We start from the raw sequence: 11056 nt of genomic DNA, 5'->3' as shown, positions 1-11056 counted from the left end.
GTTGAATGTTGTGGCAAAAATTGTAATGTAGGTAAAAAGACCAGATATATTGTAGAAAAAGGAGGGAGTCAAAAAATCGAATGAAAATTAAGTTAGGATGAAAAATAACGAGGCTTGAAATATTTATAGGGACAATGTTATTTAGGAGTGTGATTGTTAAATGCATAAGATGAAAACTTAGAATAAGTATCTATGAAGGGAATTATGTCTTGCAATTTCTACAATCCGTTCATGGCTAAGTATCTATTTAAAGTCACTAGCTTTTAATTGTCAAAAATTATATTTTTGTACATGGGCTTCTCTTAGTATTTAGTGTTTCTTTGAGATTTTGTTTGAATTTGAAATTTGTTTTCTCCTTTGGAGTTTTCTATGAAAAGAAACAAAAGATTTAATGTCCAAATGCTACATGTAGTTCCAGTCATAGAGAAAAAAGAAACATATGCATTAAATGGTTAGATTTGTATATTCACCAATAAAATTTGCTGTAGAATGGTATGCTTATTATTCAATAATATGCAACCAGAAATACTATCCCCAAAAAAATCTCATTGCACTCCTATCTATTTGTTGCTACTGTTTGTTTTGATAAGAATGCTTGCAAAAATTATAAATATCATCAAAACACTTAACATTGCTCAAGATGTTGGTTTAATCACGTCGAGATCGTTAATTGAGTGAGCGAGTTTTTCCTGTCTCAAAAATGTTTAAAAATGATTTATAAATTTGGTGTATTTTTTAAAATATTTTTCATTTTTACTTCAATAACAAGCCTTGTAAGTGTTTGAAGTTGTCACATTTAAGAAACCCTTTTGAAGCCTCCAATTAAATTCTTGACTACCTCGGCCAAGTTGGCAAAAATTGTAATGTAGGTAAAAAGTCTAGAAATATTGTAGAAAAAGGAGGGAGTCAAAAAATCGAATGCAAGTTAAGTTATGATGAAAAATAACGAGGCTTGAAATATTTATAGGGACAGTGTTATTTAGGAGTGTGATTGTTAAATGCATAAGATGAACACTTAGAATACGTATCTATGAACGGAATTATGTCTTGCAATTTCTACAATCCGTTCATTGCTAAGTATCTATTTTAAGTCTACTAAAGCGATTCAAGATTCATCATCCTACTTTTATTCAACCAAAGTACCTATGAGATTAGGTGTATCTTTGACTATAAATTGCCCAAACGTGCCCCTTAATGATCATACAAAAATTAAAGTTGGGATGGAAAATGATAAGGCTTGAGATAATTTTATGGACAATATTTTTAAGAAGTACGATTATTAAATACTTGAGATGAACACTTATTAGAGTAAACATCGAACTGTGCAGAAATTACGTCTCACGAATACTAGGATTAAGTGATCTGAGTATTACTATCCTAGTTCTATTGAAACTGAAAAATAGAATTGCCCACCAATTCAATTACAATTTTTTTTTTTTCCTTTCCATTTCTCTTCTTTGCCCGCGTATCACAACTCATATTATTTATCTCGTCAAATTATTCCCTAGAGAAGAAAAAAAATATTGAGAATGATGAATAAAATCACATTAATCAAGTTGAATTTACTAACTTAGCTAAGTCGCAAATTCTGCTTTCCTCATTCAGAAATAGGAATGTGAAAACTAGAAAAGTGCCCTGCTTTGCACCAAGTCAACTTAAGCAATAAAATAAATACAATTTGAATGGCAATCTTACTACACGCACGATAGTGTCTCAATATATTGATAAGCATCACGCCATTCAAATTCTAAAAAATGGTTAGTACCAGTACTATGCTCACCATCGTTGCACCCTAAATCACACAGCTTCCTGAAAGTCCCATCCTTGAAATTGTACCTTATAGCCTTTCCAGGGATGTGCACCACCAGAAATGAATCTTCATCACTCTCTCTGCGCATCACAGAAAGAACAGAGAACGCGCAACTCATATCGTCCCAAACCATTTCTGGAAACGCATTTGCAATCGAACCAAGATCAACCCTGTACTTCACAAACCACCCAGAGTAATCTCTTCCCATCTCAAGAACATTAAACTCTCTACTGCGGGGATCATTCATTTCAATGAGATGCAAACGGTTCGTGGATTCCCCGAAATACCAGAACCTCCGTTCGAACCACCCGTCGGGAACAGCAGGCATCGGCATCGTCCCGAGGCACTCACTATCGACATTGAAGTATAAAGAATCTCCCCAGGAGCTAACCCAGTTAATGGCGCCATTCCAGAACACCCCACGGTCAAAATTTATGTTGTTGGAGTTTGTAAAAGGCTCACCGGAGAGCCTCCAAGGTCCAGTCTGAGATGAGTACATCTCAATCTGATAATGATCGGGGGAAGACTCGCTACTGCGAACACAAACGACTTTGTAGTGAGGTGATTTTGAAGGATCAAAAGCCAAGTTTACTCCAAAAATAGTGCTAAATTTGGGACGATTAATGCGAGGAAGTGTTGTGTACTGCTTCGTTGTGGGGTTGCAGACATAGAAATTGCGCTTAGGCCGACTAGCCCGGAAACTGCAGCAACATAACAATCCATTACAGGACTGCAGGATTTTTACCCCTCTAGGATCATGAACGAATGTGAGAAACCGAAAGGGAGCTGGAAACGGGTCTTCGGCTACGATGGAGACGAACTCGAATTCAGGGTTCATGAGAAGCGAGGAACGGTGCAGGAAGAGGGCCGAGGCAGTGGTGTCTGTGGCCTTGTGGGCTCGGTTTCGGAGGTGAGCGAAGTATGGGTTGGTGATGATGGAGAGCCAGCGTCTGGACACTGATTTGAACTTCATGAGAGATCTTACAGGCAGCCAGATGAGGATTTCTGTTAAGAGGTCATCATTGCCGAATACTGCAACAGCAGTTGAGAAGGTAGTAGACCTTCTGGGCATTCTGAGCATGACCTGATCGAGGACGTTGCATGCTGTGCTTGTGGGGAATATGTATATATATATATGTATGTCTCTGTTCTTCTTGAGAAGAGTGGGGGAGAAGCTTGGTTCTTGGTCCTGTAACTACTACCAATGGGGGGCTTGCATGGTACTCTTCATATGACTTGGACTTCTTCAGCAGGACTTATTTGATCCTATAGGAACTCAAGTATGCCTTTTTTGTCTCAGCAAGTGAGCCTATTCCTTGCCCAACGCTTCACAGTTCACACATTCCTTCGAGTTTCAAACATGTCAAAAAACAACTGCGTACACATGCATGCATAATACTTCATTTACATAATCAAATTGAACCAATTAGATATACTCATAATTACAGTGTACATAATTACGAAATCATGTATAAATTTCAAAATTAGAATATTGATTACGTAAATTAATTTTATAGCTTAATTACATATCTATATACTTAGGAACCTATGTTGATCGAACTAATTATGTAACTATGTGCATGCATGCATGCATATTAATATATTTGCACAACCAAATGCAGACACTAACAATTGCATGATTACATATTTGAACTGAAGTGTTCACAAACGATTTGCACTAGTTTTTTATGCACACAAAAGACATACATATAAAAATAATTTGTGCATTCCAAGTCCAATTATTTATTTTTCTAGGAAAAATATAGGAAGGAAAGAATATGCCTCCACACTTCAACGACTCACTATTCAAAATTCACTTCATTGAAAACAAAACAATGGCATTTGGTGTTCGTGGGAAGCAGAGGGGCGGTGCTCCAGGCAGAAAGCCACATAGAACTCAACTATTTACATTTCCCTTGAATGCCTGTCAAATGGTTTAAGACAAAAATTACAGTGCGCAAAAGCGCTGTTTTTTACTGTACATTGCTGACCCAAAATATCACTTGGGATATAATAATAATAATAATCCATTTGGAACACAACAAAAAGTAGGAGCACAGGCTGCCGAACACATCAGAGGTATTGTCGAAGACTTTCACCGCTCATGGACTCCATTTCCCTGAGAATCTCTTGTGCTAGAGACTTGACAGGGAGCTCCACATCCTCAAGAAGCTCACCAAGGAAGGGGATGGTCTCAGCCAAGAACACCAGATACTCTTCTTTCAGCTTCTCCACTAGGTATTTTATGATCCTAAGCCCCAGAATCCGAGTCCTCACATGTTCACTACGAGTTTGCATCAACACCTAGCAATAAAAGCAACACAAGCAGATAGAATACAATAAGTAGAATGGTAAATAATCTCGGTCAAAATAAAGTAGGCAAAAGGAAGAGAAGTAGGATCAAATTAATAAAACCTTGAAACTTAGCTAGCAAGTGTTCAAAACTAAGAAAATCACAATTAACTCAAATAACTGAGCCCTTGTAAAACAAAGAGATAGGTACAATTTGCTGCGTTTCCAAACTCGATCAAACCAGCTTATAAAAAACCAAGAAAAATAATCAATAGAAAAATAATTAACATAATTTTTAACACAATTTTTAACACAAATGCACCAACAAACAATTATAAGTACAACCAATGCACAAGGCTCCCATGCCATATCGGGGTCTGTGAGGGCATGAATACACTGAGCCTTACCGCCACAACTCAAGAGTTCTTGGTTTGGGCTTATCGCTCATGCCATTGGGTCAAGGTTTGCTCTCACAAAAAACAATTATACATGAAACTTAAAATTAAAATGAAAAAATTTAGAAAGCCAAAAATAAATAAATTATCATGATATTTCCTCAACATTAATGTCATCATCCAAGCCACAATTCACTTTATCAACATCTTTGAGATCTTTAGCAAAATCTTCATCAAGCACAACAGTAAAATTATTATCACAATCATCATGAACATTACTATCATAAAATGCTTTAGTGTATTGAAAATCTTCATCCTCAGCCACAACATTAATGTTTGAACCACCAAACAATGAACCAAAAATAAATTGAAGATTTTTTAAGATTAAAATATATATACATATATATATATATATATATATATTAAAAGTGAGAGAAATTACATCCTGGGGGAGGACATAAGAGATCCTCAAAAGAAAAATGTAAAAATAATACAATAAAATAAAAAATATAAGTAAAAACTGGCAATCAACCAAGAAAACCCCTCTTTAAACCCCTCTCACCATAATTCATCAAACACTTCAAGTTAGCAAATGCTCTCTGACCCTTTTCACCTTAGTTTTACCACCATCTAACAGGATTTCCTTTCCACCACAATCAGACAATTAGGATCTTATAATTTCATTTAAAGAAAATCACTTACTAAGTTGCCTCTTTCTTGCATAAGCTGTATACGACCAACACAAAATTTGTTTACCAAACGCTTCTTGCCAAAAAATATAAATTATTGTAGGATCCTAATGATTGCCACCAAATTTTTTTTCCTAAAACAACTATATCCAAGGCCTTTTGAACACTTGGACTAATCCATTGGGATAATGGACCTGTACCTCTACACTTCTCCACTTAAATACCAAGGTATAATCTCAAATGGAAAGCCAAAACCCTCAATACTCGAACTATGACATTTTAACCACGAGAGCCTTGAGTTTACCACCTGAGCCACCCTTGGGGAGGCAATCATCCCACCAATTATACCATGATCCTACAGATTTTCAGTTCTACATACAATCACAATCATTTGGAAAAGTAGGACAATGTGTATCATATATTCCATCATGAACATAATAACTTCTATTAATTACTTAATTCTCACTATATTTATTCTTTATTATTGCAGGTTTTTCTTATCATGAAAGAAAATATCATGTCACAATATGTCATCTCTGTCCTAAAGAGCACAAGCAGCAGGGAAATTCAAGAATATTGCCCAAAAATCAAAATTATAACTGAATTTTAAAATTGTAAAATATTTTTTTATTACTGTTAAGATAACAATTTGTTCTGGGTGGTGCTTAGGTAGTGGAAGGGCAAACGAGAAGAAATTAGGGGGAAAAAAAGTGTGCGCAAAATATGAAACCCACCTCATGGTTCAGGGACTTCCATAAAAGGTCATTTCCAGCGGAAACAGCCATTTGACCAATGCATGAAACCAATAAGTCATCAACTTCCTTCACAGACAGTATATCTGAATGCTCTTCAATGGACATTGGAGGTCCTGCTGTAAGCTGCGAAACAATGGGCTTCAACAGAGCCTGCAATTAAAAAGGGCAAATTGTTAGAAAGGAACCGCGATTAAGCAACAATAGCACATGGCTTCTTGTGGGAAAAAATCCAAACAAAATTTCAGTCATTCATAAAAGCAATAACTATGGCTGCTTATCGAACAAAGATTAACTGCCTGAAATCCACAACATTTTACTAGAGAAGATGCATATTAAAAGCAGTGACAATCAACAATTACATTTCTTTCATCTTCCTAAATAAACAACAAGGAAAAATAAATTTTGTAAATGTTAGATTGCCACTTTACCTAAAAGCTTTAAGCCTTTAGGTTGTGAGCCAACAATGCATATCAAGTTTTAACCCTCCCCAGCACGTTAAGAGATAAACACACAGTAGATAACACCCATTACAGGGAATATAATAATTTTTTTAAACGCCACACAGTGAACGCAAGCAATAAGACTAGAACCTAAGACCTCTAGGTAACCAGCTTTGATACCATTTTAGATTGCCACTTCACCTAAAAAGCTTAAGCTGTTAGGTTGTGGATTAACAATGTATATCAAGCTTTAACAGTAAAATAACCCAATTAGCTTGGACATTTAGGGGTGTGCATTACCCTGTAAAATGAACTAACTAGCCAAAAAAATGCATTTTTGTTAATTGGTTTGTTATTTTTAAAAGTTCAGTCCATCCAGTAGAATAAAAAGAGTCAGTTTTTCAATTTCTGGTACAGATAACAAAATAAATACTTCAAATTGTTTTAATAAAATTTAATTTCAGCTTAAAATATTTTCTATTACCCTTTGTTTACATTTTCCTTTCATTTTTACCAAGTGCCAAAAGGGGACAAGAGTACACAGATACGGGAGTAATTAGGTTACTTCCAAATGGAAAATGGAACTGCAATAACAAGAACACAACAAAAAAGAATAACAAATAGTTTATATATTAAATCCATGGTATGAAAAACATACCATCTGCAACTGTATACTCTAAAAATCTAAAAAGAAGTCGTATATGATTGAAAAGATCTCATCTTGTTTAGATGTAAGTAGGACAGAAAAACAGAGGTTAAAGACTAGCCTGAAATTTGGTTGGGTCCAGAAACTTCAGGATTCCAGCATCATATAGAAAACATTTGTGCAAGGATAGTAAGACCAATGCCCTGAGATGCCATTTTTGGGGTGAGAGTACATTTTTTCCACCATTAGCACAGTTTCCTTCTAGAAGCTTGGCCTTCTTTTTCTTTCGAGTCAAACTAACAGCTTTGGCCTCTTCAGCATCTGTAAGATGCCTTATACAACCCTCGAGCAAATATTTGAAGTATGGGACAAATAGGGATCTGCACATAAATGTCAAAAAAAATATTCAATAGCTAAAATTATCTCATACAAGGACCGACACCATACAGCTTACATGAATGGCAAAACAACCATAATCATATTGAAAAGAACTAATATACATACACACACATAAAACAAATAACAAGAGAAAATAATCCAAGTTCGTGCATATGACTAGAAATATGCACTTTTAGTATTCAATACAAGGCAACATAAAAGAAATGACCAGAGATAATAATTCAAGTGCACTGAGCACCATCCCTGTGGTTGATGAAAAGTAGCTTAAGCAAAGCAGCTACGGGAGTGTCCAGCAATTTTCTTCTAAAGTAATTAATAATAAGCAGAATCAGCAATTGGAAGTTCAGTAACATCAATGAAGTGTTGAAAATGTCATAAAAACTTACTATTAAGCTTCTACAAGGAATCATCTTTGAGATTCTCAAAGAACCCAAAAAATAAAGGCTTCTTCCTAAAGGCTCATGCATAAGCAGCATAACTCTTACATTCAAACGGAAAGCAACCCAACAAAATGATGGCTTGTTCAAAAGGAACCATCTTTGAGCTTCTAGGAATACCCAAGAGATAAAGGCTCGTTCCCAGAGGCTTATGCACAACTCTTATATTCAAAAACAGAAGCAATCTAAAAGGTGAAAGCCAAACTGATCCCCAGTCAAAAAAGAACCAGCTTGGTTAGTAACTATAAAGCCATTTATTTAACTATTTATTACAAGAACGAAAATATTAATTAGAATACTGAAATTAAAATATACAACAAAAAGCGTTCGAACTTATATCATGAGCAAAGTAGAACATCCAGACAAATGAACCATCATCAATATTCCACCAATCAATATTTGCTTGAAGCTTGCTGATAGAAATCCTGAAACAGACATCATCTGGTTCAAGATTGTTAGAAGTAGTTGTATCTTCAAAAGCTCTACCATTTCTCTCACAACAAGGATAGATGACTTAAAACTCTTACAAGTTGATTTAGTAGAATGTACATGCAGAACATGCACAATTCTTGATTTCTCGAAAACTTAATACACAGTTGATTCAACACTTTCTGTTTCTTTCTCTTTCCTCGGCTTGCACAGGAGTGGCACCCCCTTGGGGCCCTATTAACGAATCTCACTTTAGAAATTTAAAAAAAAAATATATATATATATTATTGAAAAAAACCCAAAACTAAAAAGATAGAAATATGACAACATGATTACCATATAGCTATATAGAAAATATTTTTTAAATATGGGAAAAAAATACTCAATCACCCTAATAATTTCAAGAAACAAAAAAGTAAAAATGAAATAAGAAATAAGATTCAAGAATCAACAATCCAAAATGTTAAATGAAAAATGCAAACTTCCTACTTAGCTCATTGTATGCACAGCTAATGTGAGTCCTGCCAAATTTATGAAGCTAAAGAAGAAAATTTAAAAATACCTTGTTTTAACCCCCAAAATAAGCATGTATAAATGTAAATGTATACATGATGTTTGGTTTTGAACCATGCAAATATGTACACACACCATTGTAGGTGGGGCTCTTAATCAGGCACAATAAATTTAGGCATTTGTTCGAAAGGATTTTTGAGTAGGCAACATAAACATTAGTTGAACAAGTAATTAAGATCCAGAAAATATATTCTACTCAAACAATTTGGATACTTGAATGTGGATTAAAGAACACTCAATAAAACAGGAAAATTGAATGGGCATATGCGCAATGATAAGAGCATAAGGGATAAAGTGACTCACCGATGGTTTTCAGCAAGTTTATTTACCAACCCATAGAAAGAAATAGCCCTATCTGTATTCATGTTTTCACTGCATTCACTTTCTTCCACATTTGATTCCGCCCATTCAATACTCCTAATAAAAAGAGGTTTGAACATGGACTCCGTTAATTTCATTGTCAGGACAACCATTGCATTGATGACAGTGTTTTCCACCACATCAATGTTTTTAATTGAAGCAACGTGCTGACGGCGAAGATCAAGAGCTTGCAAGCACAGGTCAAAAATCTTTGCATGGTAACCTCCAACAGATGACTTATCCATTGTACCAAGTACATTTGCCAGCATTTCAAAAGCAATTGACAAACTTACATCTCCAGACTTAACAGCATCAGAATATATGTCCAAGAGAGGCGGAAGCACAAGCCGAACCTAGAAAATAGTTGAAGAAAATGTCAGTTTGACGACTCCTAAACATCTTTTTTCTTTTCTTTTCTTTTCTTTTTTCTCTTTTTCCTTTTTAGTGGTGGTGGTGGTTGGGGGTGGAGTAGTTCCAAACAAAAGTTAAAAATTCAAGCATTTTGATTAGAAACTTACAGGAATTCTTTCTGTTATAAGCTGGCGTACGCTGTCAGCTTTCAGTTTTAACTTTAGATCAGACACTGACACATATTCAGGACGTAGCACCAGAAGTTCAATAACATCTCTGAGATATGGATTTAAAAAGCCACCAAGCTTGCCCACAACTGCTTCCAATGTTACAAGAACAGACAGCATGTGTGATTCCTTAGAAATTGATGACTCAAGAGAAATGCTGACTTCACGGCATTTATTTTTTGCAGCTGAACTTGAGGAGGCTTTATCAGATCTCTTAAACAAATTCTCCATAATACGAGGAAGTTCAGACAGTGCCTTTGGCCCCAGCACATTGATCAAAGCAGCAGCTGCTCGAAGGCAGCTTGAAGAGAGGGTGAGGCTGTGTGAGTTGATGTTTTTAATGATAGAAGCAAGGCACAAGCTGAAGATAGAATAATTGTTAGGAAACCGGCTGGCTAAAACTTCAACAGCAGAAACTGCCGCAAGTTTCAAGGAAGCATTTGAATCATCAATATGCTCATCAACTAAATGAATAATTCCTAAACACATCTTGTCTAACGACTTCAGATCACCTTCATCCAAATGAAGCCAACGAGTACTTGAATTAGAATTCAATTCCTTTCTCCCCTGCTTCCGCTTTATTGCCCCATTATCCTTCAATGTCTCGCATAGAAGCGCAAGAGCCTGCTTGCAAATAAAGTATAAGAATGATGACAACCCTAACTCCCAAAGCATTAAGCAAAGCAATAATTAACAGGATAAATTTAAATGAGATTTATAAAAGCTATGCATCCATCGGTAGGCAACAATAATGGTAATCCGATGGGATAACACAACAAATTCCCTGGAAAGAAAACAGTTTTGACTATAATGGTAATCTGATGGGATAACACAACAAATTCCCTGGGAAGAAAACAGTTTTGACTATGCTGACCATGTCATTTGAAGAGTAAATCATAGACTTCATTTCATGGAATATCAAAAAATCTGACAACAGGAAAATCAGAATGCTGGAAACCTAAATATGCAGACTTTACTAGTATATCCAGTTGATTGTTTGGTTCTAAAAAAAAATGGAAAACAAGAGGCAGGGAGGGAGAGAGAGAGAGAGAGAAATGGTATGGAAGGGGGCTGCTCCAATAAAACTACAGTATAATCCTAATATTGCATTTATATAAAGAATAACAAAGAAATAAATAACCTCAACCAACAAAGCATTTTCCTCTTGACCACATACAATATCTAGGCTCCAGAAACCCTGACAACTATCTATTATAATACAACAAAACAATTAATGTTAGCATGCCAATAAA

The 11056-nt window shown here is 35.4% G+C and overlaps 2 protein-coding genes across 2 annotated transcripts in view; both read right to left on the bottom strand.

Annotated features, from left to right (window-relative positions):
- Nucleotides 1-1694: 1694 nt before the first annotated feature.
- LOC131160986 (F-box protein At5g07610) lies at nucleotides 1695-2882 on the bottom strand. Its single transcript, XM_058116852.1, has one exon. The coding sequence runs from the start codon at nucleotides 2880-2882 to the stop codon at nucleotides 1695-1697; it is 1188 nt and encodes a 395-aa protein (XP_057972835.1).
- A 647-nt stretch (nucleotides 2883-3529) lies between these two features.
- Nucleotides 3530-11056, bottom strand: part of LOC131160985 (uncharacterized protein At3g06530) — a 66410-nt gene continuing 58883 nt past the window's right edge. The window contains exons 25-29 of the mRNA XM_058116851.1: nucleotides 9744-10427; nucleotides 9169-9578; nucleotides 7149-7407; nucleotides 5921-6091; nucleotides 3530-4114 (exon numbers count right to left, since the gene is read on the bottom strand). Of these exons, the coding sequence (XP_057972834.1) occupies nucleotides 3884-4114; nucleotides 5921-6091; nucleotides 7149-7407; nucleotides 9169-9578; nucleotides 9744-10427 (1755 nt within the window). The 3' untranslated portion in view covers nucleotides 3530-3883. The remainder of the gene's footprint in view (nucleotides 4115-5920; nucleotides 6092-7148; nucleotides 7408-9168; nucleotides 9579-9743; nucleotides 10428-11056) is intronic.

Source organism: Malania oleifera, chromosome 7, assembly GCF_029873635.1.
Source record: "Malania oleifera isolate guangnan ecotype guangnan chromosome 7, ASM2987363v1, whole genome shotgun sequence".
Taxonomy (NCBI): Eukaryota; Viridiplantae; Streptophyta; class Magnoliopsida; order Santalales; family Ximeniaceae; genus Malania; species Malania oleifera.
This window is presented reverse-complemented; position numbering and strand designations above follow the sequence as displayed.

Bases quoted from the DNA above. Each gene is read 5' to 3' on its own strand.
- LOC131160986 (XM_058116852.1), bottom strand. From the start codon at position 2,882: ATGCCCAGAAGGTCTACTACCTTCTCAACTGCTGTTGCAGTATTCGGC.